The sequence below is a fragment of the Electrophorus electricus genome, chromosome 4 (assembly GCF_013358815.1).
Source record: "Electrophorus electricus isolate fEleEle1 chromosome 4, fEleEle1.pri, whole genome shotgun sequence".
In the NCBI taxonomy this organism is placed as follows: Eukaryota; Metazoa; Chordata; class Actinopteri; order Gymnotiformes; family Gymnotidae; genus Electrophorus; species Electrophorus electricus.
This window is the reverse complement of record NC_049538.1, coordinates 10,410,042-10,427,383: the sequence shown is the minus strand read 5'-3', so window position 1 is coordinate 10,427,383 and position 17,342 is coordinate 10,410,042. Positions and strand designations below refer to the sequence as shown.

The window sequence follows — 17,342 nt, the reverse complement described above, 5'->3', positions numbered from 1 at the left end:
ATTCACATTTGTATTGCCAAAGCTTTGATGAAGAAATTAACAAAAGATAACTATACTAGAACCGCTAACAATAATAGTAAGAACAACAATAATAATATAGCTGCAATACTCCTATTACCTATTACCAATAATAATAATAATAATAATAATAATATAATTTTCTGTATCTCTGGTTCTTTGGATGGAACGTACAGCGCTGCCACGGTGCTGAACTCTTTATGTTCACCAAGAACATACAGCAGCTTCTCCTCATCAGGGAGATTTTTAAACTCAGGGAATATGTGGCTAATATGTAGTTCTAATCTGTCAAAATTTTGTACATTCATTTAGAAAGTGCAGCATCTTCTAGTCCTGGCAATGCTGGCAGTCTCTGCTCTGTAGGTGACCAGGACTGATTATGTCTGCTGGTCTCTGTGTCCAGGCGCTGGACACTGAGTCTGTACTTGGTCAGGGTGGACCTCAGTGTTGGATCAGACAACGTGCTTAGGTAATCTGCCACGTTGTCCTGTCGATTTAGGGCCAGATAACATTCCAGTTTATGCTGTAATTTTAACTGAGTTTCCCAATAAGTGATGTAGTTGTGTTTTGTAATTTTGGTGATTCTGATTGGGTTTGCTGTTATTTTCTGGTCCTGAGCATGTATAGGGTCTCTCTCTCTCTCTCTCTCTCTCTTTCTCTTTTTGTCCATCTGTCTCTCTGTTTGTCTGTCTCTCTCAGTAGCAGGTCTTCTCACAGGTCTATGCAGCTGTGGTCTCGTACACTCAGACACGGAACAGTGCAAAATGTAGAAAAGATATGAATTATGTAGACATCCCATTTCTCTTCACCTCTATCAAACATGCACACACACACACACACACTCCACAAACGTGTGTGTGTGTGTATATAGGCCACAATAACTTTGTTAGTTCTGATTAACTCAGGGAGGCTTCACATACCTGGATCCGGTGTTCCACAACCAACCATCCAGACACGCACAGGCAGGCTTCAAAAACAAATTTTCAAACTGCCTGGACTTCTTTGTTGTCTCTGGAATGTAACAATGTCCTCTCCCCTCTGTTCAGCCCTGGAACACTTTCACACAACATCATCATCATTATCATGTCTGATGATGGTCCTCATTATTTCAAATCTGTATTTTGTAAATGTGTTTCATCCATCATCTCACCACAGAGGCAGTGGTGGGACTTGAACTGGCAACCTTCTGAGTACTAGTCCAGTACATTAACCACTGAGCTCCCAGTGCTTATGTCAGAGATATAATGTAACCCATGTTCTAATAACACACCAACAAGCAGAGACGGTCTGTGGGATTATACCTCTCTCTCAGGGATTAGCGCGCTACAGTGTGTTAACTACACTGGACTGCACTCATACACTTGGGCCAGTTTAACGATTGCAGTATACCAGCATGAGAATATCATGTAATGTGACACACGCCACTGGTCAGGGACACATTAACGCAATATTGCGCCCAATTATACGCTTTCAGATTTAAATCCAAGAAGTGTCTTGAAGCTTGAGCAGTTGGGAAACAAGAAAGCTGTTATCATATGGCTATAAAAGGCGATACTTCACAATCAGAATATCCAAGGCAGAAACTGAAAGTTAGCAGGTTTCCATGCGGTTTTGCAGCCATACCCATGAGGGAATAGGAGTGGCCCCGCAACTCATCTCTCTTAGTACACACTCTGTACCATTCAAGCTGTGGGGGCGGGGCTTTGTTGAAGTGGGTGGGGACATGCAAATAGGGCAGGTGAGCTCAAGTGCATTATCACTGGCATGACATCAGTGCCCAGCATGGCCCGGGGCTTTGTTGGTGAGCTCAAGCACTCAGCGCTATGCTAAACTAATGTGAAAGAGGAACCTGGTGGAACAGGAATTAAATGGAGGATTTGTTTTTATTAAGATTGTGCAAGAGTGAAGGATGGAGAGAGTGAAAGTGTCAAAGAGTTATGTGCTGCTAGGATACACACACACACACACACACACCTCTATACAGCACTAGTGTGTGTGTGTGTGTGGGGGGGGGTGTTTGTATGGTGTGTGTGTGCGGGGAGGGGGTGGGTTTGCGTGTGTGTGTGGTGTATGTTTGTGTATATGTGTAGCGTAGGTGTGTATGTGTGTGGTATGGTGTGGTGTGTGTGGTGCAGGTGTGTGTATATGTGGAGTGTTTACCTCTAATGTCACACTCTGAACTGTTATTCTTCACTGCAGTCCTGCACCTGTCTTACATGCTGGAGGCTGCACAGTTGGTGTGTCCCGTATGGTGTTCATTTGGTTCGCCCCTACGGTGTTCAGTTGGTTCATCCCGTACATTGTTCATTTGGTGTGTCCTGTATGGTGTTCATTTGGTTCGTCCCCTACGGTGTTCAGTTGGTTCATCCCATACATTGTTCAGTTGGTGTGTCCCGTACGGTGTTCATTTTGTTCGTCCCCTACGGTGTTCAGTTGGTTCATCCTGTACGATGTTCAGTTGGTTCGCCCCTACTACGGTTGAGCACATTTGCAGTTCTACACAAAAAAGAAATTGTGAGATTGGTTGAGAATCTATTTAAGTGCAGAAAAAAAAACTTCGCTGGCGGGAAAAAAATGGTACACGAGGATGTGATTGGTTGCTTATTTAAAATGGTTCAGTCGTCGATCATTTTCCTGAAATAGACTGTGCATTTTTAGTACATGTGAACAGCCTTAGCTGTCTGTCAAAGCGTTACTCTCGACCTGCGCTCCAACTTCTCCAGTCTGCTCTGTCTTTCTCCCCCCGAGTTCTGCCTCGACACGGAGAGACATTAACGGGCCCTAAAAAATGTATGTGTGTGGAAATGTGAGACTGAAGTCAGCTTTCTGATGAATCTGGTGCCTAATGTAATGATCATTAGTCCCAGCAGTTTCCGACAGTTTCGCTTGGCCTCTACTACCACTGTTAGGTCCAGATACAGAGAAACCCCAAACTGGAATTGAATGTGGTGAAATCTGATTGGTTCCTGACACCTTAATAGGAAGGAGGATGCTTGACTGACAGCACTACAAGCCAATGGCCATTGCTATTTCTGGTGTCTCTGTCCTGTGCTGTTTCATGTTTGTAGTGGAGTTCACCTCAGGCCTTAGGGCTTAATGGAAGATAGTCCAGCTGCTGTAGGTTCATCTGGAAAACAAGGCTAAGCCCTCAGCCTCTCTCTCTCTTTCTCTCTCTCTCTCTCTCTCTCTCTCTCTCTCTCTCTCTCTCTCTCCCTCTCTCTCTGTCTTTCTCTTGCCCTTTCTCTGTTTCTCTCACTCTCTCTTGATAGTGGGCGATCGGGCAAAATCATTATTTCAGAGCTCAGATGGCCTGTCTGAAGGCCCTGAATGCTGGTTTGTCTCCCTCTCTCTCTCTCTCTTTCTCTCCCTCCCTTTCCCCTGTTCCCTGTATTTCTTCATTATTTTACTGTTTGGGTTGGGGGTGACTCCAGCCCCCTGCGGACAGAGTACACACCCCGGTGTGTGTCGGATCAGCTGTGACCACGGAGCAGAGCTGAACCCATGCAGGACCAGAACGCCGATAGCACACCATGTCTCACAGCCAAATGCTTGAGACAGACAGAGAGACAGACACAGACAGACACAGACAGAGAGAGACAGAGAGAGACAGAGAGAGAAAGAGAGAGAGAGAGAGAGAGAGAGAGAGAGAGAGAGAGAGAGATGGATAGGGGGAGAGATGGACAAAAGCAATCGTCCACCCCCCACCCCTGTACGTGCCTTAAATCTAGAGGTTAGTGTGCATGTTTAGAGGTGTGTGTGTGTGTTGGGGGGGGGGGGGGTCACTGTGCATATTCAGAAGTGTGGGGGGTTAGTGTGCGTGTTTAGAGGTGGGGGAGGGTTACTGTGTATGTTTAGAGGTGTGGGGGGTTAATGTGCCTGTTTAGAGATGTGGTGTGGTTAGTCTGCATTTTTAGAGGTGTGGAGGTTAGTGTGCATGTTTAGAGGTGTGGTGTGGTTAATGTGCATGTTTAGAGGTGTGGGGGGGTTAGTGTGCATGTTAAGAGGTGTGGGGGGGTTAGTGTGCATGTTTAGAGGTGTGGGGGGGTTAGTGTGCATGTTTAGAGATGTGGGGGTTAGTGTGCATGTTTAGAGGTGTGGGGGGGTTAGTGTGCATGTTTAGAGGTGTGTGGGGTTAATGTGCATGTTTAGAGGTGTGGGGGGGTTAGTGTGCATGTTTAGAGGTGTGGGGGGTTAGTGTGCATGTTTAGAGGTGTGGGGGTTAGTGTGCATGTTTAGAGGTGTGGGGGGTTAGTGTGCATGTTTAGAGGTGTGGGGGGGTTAGTGTGCATGTTTAGAGGTGTGGGGGGGTTAGTGTGCATGTTTAGAGGTGTGGTGTGGTTAGTCTGCATGTTTAGAAGTGTGGGGGGTTAGTGTGCATGTTTAGAGGTGTGGGGGGGTTAGTGTGCATGTTTAGGGGTGTGGGGGATTAGTGTGCATGTTTAGAGGTGTGGGGGGGGTTAGTGTGCATGTTTAGAGGTGTGGGGGGGTTAGTGTGCATGTTTAGAGGTGTGGGTGGGGTTAGTGTGCATGTTTAGAGGTGTGGGGGGTTAGTGTGCATGTTTAGAGGTGTGGGGGGGTTAGTGTGCATGTTTAGAGGTGTGTGGGGGGGTAGTGTGCATGTTTAGAGGTGTGGTGTGGTTAGTCTGCATGTTTAGAGGTGTGGGGGGTTAGTGTGCATGTTTAGAGGTGTGGGGGGGTTAGTGTGCATGTTTAGAGGTGTAGGGGGGTTAGTGTGCGTATTTAGAGGTGTGGGGGGTTAGTGTGCGTGTTTAGAGGTGTGGGGGGGTTAGTGTGCGTGTTTAGAGGTGTGGGGGGGTTAGTGTGCATGTTTAGAGGTGTAGGGGGGTTAGTATGCATGTTTAGAGGTGTGGGGGGGTTAGTGTGCATGTTTAAGGGTGTGGGGGATTAGTGTGCATGTTTAGAGGTGTGGGGGGGTTAGTGTGCATGTTTAGAGGTGTGGGGGGGTTAGTGTGCATGTTTAGAGGTGTAGGGGGGTTAGTATGCATGTTTAGAGGTGTGGGGGGGTTAGTGTGCATGTTTAAGGGTGTGGGGGATTAGTGTGCATGTTTAGAGGTGAGGGGGGGTTAGTGTGCATGTTTAGAGGTGTGGGGGGGTTAGTGTGCATGTTTAGAGGTGTGGGGGGGTTAGTGTGCATGTTTAGGGGTGTGGGGGATTAGTGTGCATGTTTAGAGGTGTGTGGGGGGGTAGTGTGCATGTTTAGAGGTGTGGTGTGGTTAGTCTGCATGTTTAGAGGTGTGGGGGGTTAGTGTGCATGTTTAGAGGTGTGGGGGGGTTAGTGTGCGTGTTTAGAGGTGTAGGGGGGTTAGTGTGCGTATTTAGAGGTGTGGGGGGTTAGTGTGCGTGTTTAGAGGTGTGGGGGGTTAGTGTGCGTGTTTAGAGGTGTGGGGGGGTTAGTGTGCGTGTTTAGAGGTGTGGGGGGGTTAGTGTGCATGTTTAGAGGTGTAGGGGGGTTAGTATGCATGTTTAGAGGTGTGGGGGGGTTAGTGTGCATGTTTAAGGGTGTGGGGGATTAGTGTGCATGTTTAGAGGTGTGGGGGGGTTAGTGTGCATGTTTAGAGGTGTGGGGGGGTTAGTGTGCATGTTTAGAGGTGTAGGGGGGTTAGTATGCATGTTTAGAGGTGTGGGGGGGTTAGTGTGCATGTTTAGGGGTGTGGGGGATGAGCTTCTGCAGAGCTCATAGATTGATTGGTTGTTTTTTTTACTTAGTACAGTCGTAGATATTTTGAATGAATTTATTCTAAATTGAAAGGGACTTTGCGGCCCAAATTCAGTCTGTGGTAATTGGATTGGGTTTGTATCCATGTGCTGTAGTCTGTTTGGATCCTTCCTCTCTCTCTCTCTCTCTCTCTCTCTCTCTCTCTCTCTCTCTCTCTCTCTCTCTCTCTCTCTCTCTCTCTCTCTCTCTCTCTCTCTCTCTCTCTCTCTCTCTCTCTCTCTCTCTCATATTCTCTGTGGGATTTAAGACAACCATGGTGAAAAGAGGTTCTGCTTAGAACCAAACCCACCAGCACTGGATCACAGGTGTCCATATACCTTGCAGTATGTGGAGACATTTACAGGTTCACGTAAAATGAATTTCCATTAAAGACTACAGAGCACTCATTGCCGAAGGTTTTCCAAATTTTTAGTGGTAGCAGGAATGGTGCGCTGTGGTGGGAAGAGCCACCAGTCTGATGGCTGGCAGAGCGCCCCCTGCAGCTGCAGAGAGGTAACACAGGGAGGTCCAGGGGTGTAATGGCAGCACAGTAGTGAGCGTTGCCGTGGCGTCTGCCCTTACCTCATACCCTGCAGGGGCTGTGGTGGTGCAGTAGGACTGAGGTACATACTACAGGTTTTGCAAAATTGCTTCCAGCAAGACCCTAAAAAAGTTGATTTCTGAGCCGTAAAAAGAGCAGAAATTTAGAGCCTTCAGAAAGAAAACCTGGACAAGCACTCAAAGTGAAACAGACTTCCTACAGACATTAACCTTCTGGTGTTCTCCCTCTACCTCTGTCTCTCTCTCTCTCTCTCTCTCTGTCCTCCTGTCTTTCCTCTCTCCTTTTCTATCTCTCTGTCCCCATCTTACCTCTGTCTGTGTCTCTGTCCCCATCCTTCCTCTCTGTCTGTCTCATCATCTTTCCTCTCGGTCTGTCTCTCTGTCCCCGTTCTTCCTGTCTGTCTGTCTCTCTCTGTCTTATCATCTTTCCTCTCTCCTTTTCTCTCTCCGTCCCCCGTCCTCCCCATCTCTCCCCTGGTGCAGGAGTTCCACCTCCTGTACGAGGAGGCGCGCTACTACCAGCTGAGCCCCATGGTGAAGGAGCTGGAGCGCTGGAAGCAGGAGCGTGAGCAGCGGCGTGTGGCGCAGCCCTGCGACTGCCTGGTGGTGCGCGTCACGCCCGACCTGGGCGAGAGGATTGCCCTGAGTGGAGAGAAGGTCCTCATCGAGGAGATCTTCCCCGAGACGGGCGACGTCATGTGCAACTCTGTCAATGCCGGCTGGAACCAGGACCCCACGCACGTCATCCGCTTCCCCCTCAACGGCTACTGCCGACTCAACTCAGTGCAGGTACACGGCCTGCGCCCTTTAACCCCTCACCTTTGACCCCTCGCACACACTCTCAGCCCTCACCTTTAACTCCTTACACACTAAGGTGCCGCCCACGTTCTCAGTCCTCATGAGCTACATGTCTTTCATATTATTTTCGGTGAGGTTACTGAATAATTCTTAGTAGTTACTGAATAATATACCTTAAGATTAATAAGTAAGTGGGAGTGGTCTGAATTCCATTTGGAGTGTATGGAAGCTGCGTGTGTACCAACAGCAGGATGGAGGCGCGCTCACGTAGTCACGTAGTCACACAGAAAGGTCAGAATCACATTCACATGCAGCGTGGTTTAAAGCTGATTGTGGATGAGCGTCACTATTATTGTGAGTTTCTTTTCTTACCAGACTTAAACACTAAAGTGTTTTGTTTTGTCGACGTGATTGACCATGGGAGTACAAGCTAGAGGCAGGTTATGAGCTTATGTCAAGGGTGTGGTTATGTGAAGGGTGTAGTTTGTGCAGGGTGTGGTTATGTGAAAGGTTTGGTTAGTGATCAGTGTGTGTGTGTGTGTGTGTGTGTGTGTGTGTGACTGTGTGTATGGGGGGTGTCTGTGTATTTCTGTGTCTCTGACACACACAGCAAATACATCATGCTCGCAGATAACACCCCCCTCTCTCTCTCTCACACACACACACACACACACACACACACACACACACACACACACACATATCCTTCATCCATCCATCTCTGACTTGATCAGCTCTTGACCATTTTCAGAGTGAGGGTCAAGAGCTCCTCCGGGAGCAGTATGAAATTATGAACACACTCAGACACACACACACACACACACCAGATTCACACAACACTCAGATACATGCACACACATGTGATACACATAACACTCAGACACACACACACACACGTGAGATTCACACAACACTCACACACACACGTGTGAGTTCCACACAAAATTCAGACACACACGCACACTTGAGATTCACACAACACACACACACACACACACACACACGAGATTCACACAACACTCAGACACACACATGCATGTGAGATTCACACAACACTCAGACACACACGCACACTTGAGATTCACACAATACTCTCACACACACACACACACACACATGTGAGATTCACAGAACACTCAGACACACACACACACACACTCACACACACAAGATTCACACAACACTCAGACACACACATGCATGTGAGATTCACACAACACTCAGACGCACACGCAACCGCACGCCGTTCATACAGCACTCAGACACCCACGCACGCACATTCGCATGCCCAATCGAACCCTCCCTCACGTTCCGTCCCTCCCGCACAAACCCGGCGAACGCCCGCCTTCCTCCGTACCCGTGGAAACAAGGCAGCAGAACCAGAGGGAAACGATCTGCATAATTTACGCACGCCTTCCTTTAGAGGTCTGCTCTTCTCTGTCTCAGAAAGACTCCCGCTCTCACGCCGCCCCAAGCGCTTCCAGCACACGTATTGCATTTTTTAATACCATACTTACAATTTCTCAAACAGCCTAAACCGCTTTGCACTTCTTTTATAGATTTTTAAATGGTTTGCGATATAATTAATTGGCTGCATCAACTAACACAACATTTTCTTGCGCTCGCTCTGTTTACCAGTGGAGCCCGGCTCTCTGTGAGCTCGCACGCACAGCAAACGGACGAGGAAGGGCTTTAAACCGCTCATTAAAGATGTTTTCCCCTACAGGAGGCGCATGCTCACACTCGCACACACACACACACACACACACACACAAACACACACATGTTCCTTAAGTGACAACCATAACCATATTGGACCTAGGAAGACCCAGCAGAAGGATCTGGTTTGCTATCAGACTTGTACACGTGCAGCGTGCTGTGTTGGATCTAACAGTTCAGGAATGTACAGTGGGCACCTATAACTCTATAGCTGTATTTCAGAGAGGCACTACAGGGGCAGCGAGCATAGATGCAGAAGGACCCCAGGAAGGACCCCAGGAAGCAGGAGAAAGCGGAGTTGTTAGGACTGTGCTGGAATGCTGATCAGCAATATGAACAAGGATATTAATTGAAAGCTGATCTTTTAAAAAAAAAGTCTTTTTTGAAATTTGCTTTTAGAAAGCATATATTGTTGTTCATTAAGCGTTAGTAATTACAAAAATGAACCAGTGAGGAGCGTAGCGTGTTACAGCGGTCTCCACACCTGTTACGTGTAGAGAGATCAAATACTTCCTAGCTGATCTTTAAAGAGTATTTTAGCTGTCGTTTCCAAAATCCTGGGATGTCATGTTAGGTCTGTGGAGCGCAGTTACACTTTACACTCCATACCACCACCGTTACAGTGTTACAGTTGAATATAGTGTAATATAGTAAATACTGACGTGTAGTAACTCACTGAGTCTCTATGATTACTCAGAGTGCAGCGATACCCATGTATTGTTAATGAGGATAATACAGATGGAGACAGAGAGAGAGAGCGAGGGGGAGTGGAGAGACACTGTTTCTCACTGAATGTGAAACATTCAACTAAATACAGCAAATTTACTTACTACAAAATATGAGACGATTCACCCCAACTTTAAGTGTCTGACAAACTGCCTGTCCTATTGGGAGAAAAGGATGATATATATCTGCCTGCCATAACACGAGGGACAGTGAGTACCCAAACACACACACACACACACACACACACACACACAGACACATGCATACGCACGGGAATACACACACACACACACGCACACACACAGAGACACACACAGAGACACATGCGTTCGCACGCAAACACACACACACACACACAGACACATGCATATGCACATGCACACACATACACACACAGACACATGCATACGCACGCACACACACAAACACACACACACACACACAGACACATACATATGCACGCACACACACACACACAGACACATGCATACGCACACAAACACACACACACACAGACACATGCATACGCACACACACACATAGGTGCACAAACCTATGCACACACACAAACACGCATGCACGCACACACACACACGCGCACACACACATACACACACACATGCACGGGTGTGTGTGTGTGGCGTCTCAGAGCCGGGGCCATCCGAGTGGCTCCATCCATCATGGTGATGGAGCACGAGAATCAGCATGGATGCGATCTTTCCTCCATCACCGTGACGGCAGCACAACCGTGGAGAGCGAGGCAGCGTGTCCCTGCCGACAGCTCCGACACAGAGCGGCTCACGCAAGTCTTCAACTGCTGCGTCCAGGGGTGTGTGGTGGAGTTCCACAGCAGAGCAGAAGGCCAGAGGGGATTAGTGAGGAGGCACTGGTTTTAGTTTGGTGTTTAGTGAATGTTCAGGAGGGGTGTTAGCTTGTTGTTGTCAGACTCACATTAGCTTGTCTTGTGGTTAACCGGGAGAACCTCTGGGCTGTTCTGAAAATGTTCGCGCTTTGGCAGACGAGACTATGAAGGGTTCTGTCACTCAGGATTAGTTGTTAGACAATGTAAGTGTGTGAGTGTGTGAGAGGGATAGAGAGTGATTCAGTGTGTGTGAGAGTGTGAGAGAGAGAGTGATTCAGTGTGTGTGAGAGTGTGAGAGAGAGTGATTCAGTGTGTGTGAGAGTGTGAGAGAGAGTGATTCAGTGTGTGTGAGTGTGGGAGAGAGAGCATGATTCAGGGTGTGTGAGTTTGTGAGAGGGAGAGAGAGTGATTCAGTGTGTGTGAGAGTGTGGGAGGGAGAGAGTGATTCAGTGTATGTGTGTGTGTGAGAGGGAGAGTGATTCAGTGTGTGTGAGTGTGTGAGAGGGAGAGAGAGTGATTCAGTGTGTGTGAGAGTGTGGGAGGGAGAGAGTGATTCAGTGTATGTGTGTGTGTGAGAGGGAGAGAGATTCAGTGTGAGAGTGTGGGAGGGAGAGAGAGTGATTCAGTGTGTGTGCGCGCGTGTGTGAAAGAGAGTGATTCAGTGTGTGTGAGAGTGTGGGAGGGAGAGAGTGATTCAGTGTGTGTGGGAGGTAGAGAGAGTGATTCAGTGTGTGTGCGTGTGTGTGTGTGTGTGTGTGTGTGTGTGAGTTCTACTTGACTTTTGCTGGAGACAAATGTGCGTGGCCGTCCCAGTCAAGGATGTGTTTTACACAGCAAGGTCTTTAGTGTTTGAATCATGCAGTGTGTGTTTGGTCCATGTTTACACATTCAGTCACATCCGTATCTTCTGACCAGATTCTTTTATTCTTTGTAATGTGACACATCAGAATCTCCATAAAACAATATCCTTGGCATAAGTGGAGTTTAAGAGAGAGACATCACGAAGACATCACGAACTCCACTCACAGTGATTGGCAGCTGGCGGTTATGTCTCTGGTGTCTGGAACATTTTCCTGTATTTTGGCAACGTGTCCTTTTGGGGTACAGGGTAGAGGACGTTGGGGGAATATTCCGTCCAACTGCCCCAAACGCACTAGAGACACAGGCGGATTTGTGAGATGTGGTAAATCGCCTCAGTTTCTGATCGCCCGCCTCTGTCTGCGTGAACATTTGTGAGTGCGCTTCGCTCGGGCAGGTCGGCTAAATTACTGCACCGCTAAAACGCAGCACATGCCGTCTGCCGCTACGCTCGAACTACAGAGAGAGTCTGTCTCTGTCAGCAGGATAGAGAGAGCGAGAGAGAGCGCGAGGGAGCTCCTAACCAGGGAGGGGCGGAGAGAGAGAAACAGAAGTGTGTTCACACAAATGAAGCTTTATGAAGACGTACGTCTTTGCGTAACGGAACAGAAGGACGGTGTTGGCGAGAATGAGAGGAAGATTTCCATACAGCTCGAGTCAGATCAGCCCCATCTGTTGTGTAGTTTCCACCGTGCTTCCGCTGACAGTGTTCGTAATGGTGTTTAGCAGCGCTGCTACAAACTGCTGCTTAAGAGTCTCTCTTAAGAGAGGTGCCTGGTAAACTAGTGGCAGAGTTGTGAGGGCTAATACTGGCACCAGGGCAGGTCTGCTCCTCTCAGCCCTCTGACCCCCTCACCCTCACTCATTTGCCCCGGTGCTCTTTAATGCCTCCCAGCCCTGCTGGGTCTCTGCACTGCCGGGTTCAGTGGCTCACAACAACGACTACAAGTCCCCTAATTACCAAAGCCATTAACAATGAGATGTGCTAGAGACAGGAAGCATTAAACGTTGTGAGCTTCCAGGACTGGGGTGGTGGAGAGGATGGTGGGGTGGGGACGAGGGGGTCTAGTGAGAGCTATGACCAGAGTTATCCATCTTTCACTGACTGAGAAAAGTTGGCTCCACCGACCAGCTGAGACATTAGCCGCAGTCTAACCAGGGCTGTTTGCTTTGATCCACCTGCATGTTAGCCGTGGTTTGGCTGGACGTTAGGTTCGGTCTGGCTGGATGTTGTGTTCTGGCTGGACGTTAGGTGCAGTCTGGCTGGACGTTAGGTGCAGTCTAGCTGGACGTTAGCCTTGAGCAGAGGCAGGGGGACTGGGGAACAGGTACACCCAGACAGTGCACCTCACTTTGGGAATGACTGTTACTTCTGCCATAAAACACACTAAAGATAACAAAGCTTTGTTTCTCTTATTTATCTCTCAATTCTGTGACATAGTCATGTGTCATTCCCTTCATGTTCTCGCATGAGTACACGTGGACTGAAGCACTAGCACCTGGTTAGTTTGAGGTTCACATGCTGTGGTGCATTCTGGGAGCTGTAGTTCAGGCCCTATTTCCAAACATTCGCTACTAAAGCTTTCCAGATTTTCTGAATAGTGTGTCTTGGATCCTTTGGGGAGTTTTCATTGGTTTAAATGAATCTTTATTTCTTTGGCTTTGTTTTCATTTGTAAAGTTTCAAGATTACTGTTACATGATTAAGTCACTGTAGTCATTCTTAGATTGTTTACGAACATAGAGATTTGATTATGTGATATTGGAAACTTTGGGATTGGCACTCAGAGCAGATAACAGATAAGCAAATTTAAGTGTAATTTATTTCATTTTTAGTTTTTAATTAAAACATTTTTTTTGAGTGCTTGACAAAACAACAAAATTTGTAAATTGACAGTTTGCAAGGATTAAGAATTTAATTTACCATAGTATGGTGGTTTTGACTGTGAGTTTTGACCCTCTGTGTTCTGATCCTCTGTGTTCTGTCCCTCTGTGTTCTGACCCTCTGTGCTCTGACCTTTTGTGTTCTGTCCCTCTGTGTTCTGACCCTCTGTGTTCTGACCCTCTGTGTTCTGACCCTCTGTGTTCTGTCCCTCTGTGTTCTGACCCTCTGTGTTCTGACCCTCTGTGTTCTGTCCCTTTGTGTTCTGACCCTCTGTGTTCTGTCCCTCTGTGTTCTGTCCCTCTGTGTTCTGACCTTTTGTGTTCTGTCCCTCTGTGTTCTGACCCTCTGTGTTCTGACCTTCTGTGTTCTGATCCTCTGTGTTCTGTCCCTCTGTGTTCTGTCCCTCTGTGTTCTGACCCTCTGTGTTCTGACCTTTTGTGTTCTGACCCTCTGTGTTCTGACCTTTTGTGTTCTGTCCCTCTGTGTTCTGACCCTCTGTGTTCTGTCCCTCTGTGTTCTGTCCCTCTGTATTCTGACCTTTTGTGTTCTGATCTTTTGTGTTCTGTCCCTCTGTGTTCTGACCCTCTGTGTTCTGACCTTTTGTGTTCTGTCCCTCTGTGTTCTGACCCTCTGTGTTCTGACCCTCTGTGTTCTGACCTTTTGTATTCTGACCTTTTGTGTTCTGACCCTCTGTGTTCTGACCCTCTGTGTTCTGTCCCTCTGTGTTCTGACCCTCTGTGTTCTGACCTTTTGTGTTCTGTCCCTCTGTGTTCTGTCCCTCTGTGTTCTGTCTGTGCAGGTACTGGAGCGGCTGTTTCAAAAGGGCTTCAGTGTGGCAGCGTCATGTGGAGGCGGAGTCGACTCCTCCCAGTTCAGTGAATATGTGCTGTGTCGTGAGGATAGGCGGAGCCAATCCATGAACACGCCCATCAGGATAAAACAGGAGCCCCTGGACTAGAGGTGCACGTGGACAACTGACGGGACGAGACTTCTCGGCCTGCCATAGACTACCCTTACACCCTGAGACTTCACATCCATTACACATCCTCACACACACACACACACACACACACACACACACACACACACACACACACATATGCCTACAGACTTGGATAGGGATACTTGTTAGCTTTGCTGGCCAAGTGCTGCAAAGCAGAATGTAATGTAGACAAACAAAAAAAGTCCTCACTTCCAAACTTCCAGTTTAACCCAAAGAACTGCAAAGAGTCAAGCATACTGGGACAGAAGTAGCGTAGGACAGTGCTCCACTCCAACGCCGGTTCTCTTAACCTCCTCCCAATGACAGCCACTCTGTCCAGCCAATAAGAGTCCACGCACCGCAGGCCCCTCCTACTCTCTCATTGCAGTACGGACTGGACTGGCATCAAGCTCCTGCCCCCCGCCGCCATGCTGGGTGTGTTTGTGCGCGCCTGATGCTGACAAGTCCTATTCAGGGATGTCTGCTCTCTTGCTCGCTCGCGCTCTCTCTCTCTCTCCCCTCTGAAGGTCGACAAAGAGTCAACGGGGACCAAATCCTCACCACAGCAGGGTGTTCGACCCCCGAGGCCGACGAACCCACTCAGCTGCCGGGTCAGGCGTCTGTACGTCCACCAGGCTGAATGTCTCACAGTTCTACACGTTCTTTTATGTCTTTTTCTTGCACTCTCTGTGTTTTTGTTGCGTTGTCTGGCACCACAATGGATGCCGTCATTAACGCTAGGACTGGCTTGTTTGTTTTAGGGCTTGTTGCTATCTGAAGGACGACTGGGAGTCGTGAGCTGAAGTCATTAGTTTGGACAGAGTTGAAGTTTGGGGCAGGGCAGTTAACGCACTGTGGCAGGGCAGGCTGCGAATACCCCCCCCCATCCGCACCCCCACCCCCCTTCCTACGGAAATAGGTAATGGAGGGTCCGGTTCCCGCGCCGGTGGTGGTCAGAGTCCAGCTAATGCTGTGTGCACGTAATGCTCTGTGCCAGTTCCTGCTTTTAGGGATGAAAAGTGTCTGTGGACAGGATAACGTGGCATACCTCGTCCCTCGCACCCCTTGATCACACCTCACACCCGACGCCAAATGTGTGGACGCAGCTCAAAAACCTTCAGGCAAAGCTGATGTACCGGAAGCCGTTCAGGGCTGTGTGAAACGTCGCAGCACATGTGCTCAACTGCACCACACAGACACCATGCCCCATGCCCTATGACCCTATGACCCTATGCCCACCATAACCCCATGTCCCCATGACACCTGGCATCGTGAGGGTAAACACACCAAGCCCAAGGCTTTTTGGATCAGAGTTGCAGGCGCCTCACTGTGATGAGGTTGTAGGCCATGACCACGTTTCTGCGTTATCATGACGAATTAGAGCGATTTTGCTCTCCTCAGGCAGCACGGGACAGTTGAATTCCTTATGGCATCATATCAGACCAGATGGAGAGGGAGAGAGAAAACAGCTCCTCCTTACAACACTGAGGAAATGCCATTAGAAGGGTTAGGGAGTTCTAACCAAGTCCAGATCCATGTGTTGTGTTTTGGTGTGATGGAATGCCCGTGGACGGGGCGTGTGTGTACTGTCTGGGATATCTTGCAGCAGAGGTGGACCCCCTGTAGGAAAGTCTAATCAGACCTGGCTTTGTTCTATCCAAGGGCTGGCTCAGTCTTCACACACTCACAGCCACAAAGGGCCAAGCACACCTTTCGTGTGTGCATTTGTGTGTGTGTTAGCGCGCGCGCAGTGCCAGTGGAGATGCAAGTTATATCCCTGCGTCCCCACCTAGAAGACCCCTGCAGTAGCAGACACACACACACACACACATGCACACACATGGACGCAGTGCCACACTGTCAGAACCACACATCTTCATGCTAAGCCTCAACTACCCAGGCTTGAGGCTGATGAAATGTGTCTAAAGGGTGTTGGCAGGGTATGTCCTGCAAGAATGTCCTGCAGCCTGGTTGTTCATAAGCTCATAGGCACCACAGTATTAAAAGCATTTTGACATGAACAATTAATCCCAAGGATACAGGCAGTAATCTGAAACAGCAGGAGAAATTTACAACCACGACGACACTCCGCAAAGACTTACGAAAACACACGGGGCTTAAATACAGAGACTAATGATGACTAACCAGACACAGGTAAACATACTGATAGGCGGAGATGCAAACAAGGGGCCAGAACAGAATGAAACCAAAACAAGGAACGAGGAAACAAAACCAGGAAGTAAACAAAACAGGTAGTGTTGAACGTGACAGTATCTCTGGTATCTGGTGGCTGGTATTATGTACAGTTGTTTGTTAATCATGAGATCGGGAGGCTGGGATTTTTTTGTTCGTTTTCCCCCTCTTGGTACACGGGGCCTGCAATGATAAAAAGAGATCCACGGTTTTCTGATTAAAGGACAAAGAATAAAAACTAATTCAATATGTTGTGTACATATGGATTAAAAAAAAAAAAAAAGAAAACATTTTGAAATGTATACCAAGGTGAAAATTGTTATTATTTAATGTTTTAATAATTAGACTGTGGTGTTCGTTGACATTGTCTTCCTGTTTTTTTTTTTATTTCCTTGTAAATTTACTATAATAAAAAGATGTAATGTTTATTCAAGATGTGGTGCTTTTTTGTATGAGATGCATTCTGTAAAGTGTTTATTCTGAATGTTTTTTCTCTGTAATGCAAGTATGGATCACAAATGAGCCTCTCTTATATACTGTAATTACACAGTTATATAAGACAAACTAAAAGCTATCATCTATTAAATAAATAAATAAATAAAATGCTTTTGTTAGCTCGCACCTCAGCAGGGAAGGAGAATGACACGTGTGTGTTGTGAAGAGTCTTTATTCTCCATAATAACAACAGCACAGCGACGAGTGAACACGACTAAAGAAAGAAAAACTGCAGGAATAGCGTGGAGACGCTGAAGCAGGCTCAGGTGTGTGCTATGGAGTTCACTGGAGGACAGCACCTGTGGGCTTTAAACAAGGCACAGGTGCTCATGTGTAGTAGTCAGGTGATTGGGAATGGGGTAGGTGTGTGTGTGTGTGTGTGTGTGTGTGTGTGTCCTACTGGGTGCCTGGCGCACCGTAGCAGTAATATTTATTTAGAATAATATTCAGAAGCACTTTGCTTGCACAGCTGATGACAGACCTCTGTCCGAAACATTTTGTTTCTCTAGAAACTGTACTTTACTACCATA

General features: G+C 47.7%; 1 protein-coding gene across 2 annotated transcripts in view; it reads left to right on the top strand.

Moving 5' to 3' along the window:
• LOC113584185 (BTB/POZ domain-containing protein kctd15) overlaps window positions 1-16,750 on the top strand; it is a 28,268-nt gene extending 11,518 nt beyond the window's left edge. For both annotated transcript variants that reach the window (XM_027020962.2, XM_027020954.2), the window contains exons 4-5: window positions 6,779-7,084; window positions 13,942-16,750. In XM_027020962.2, the coding sequence (XP_026876763.1) occupies window positions 6,779-7,084; window positions 13,942-14,100 (465 nt within the window). In that variant the 3' untranslated portion in view covers window positions 14,101-16,750. The remainder of the gene's footprint in view (window positions 1-6,778; window positions 7,085-13,941) is intronic.
• Window positions 16,751-17,342: the final 592 nt, after the last annotated feature.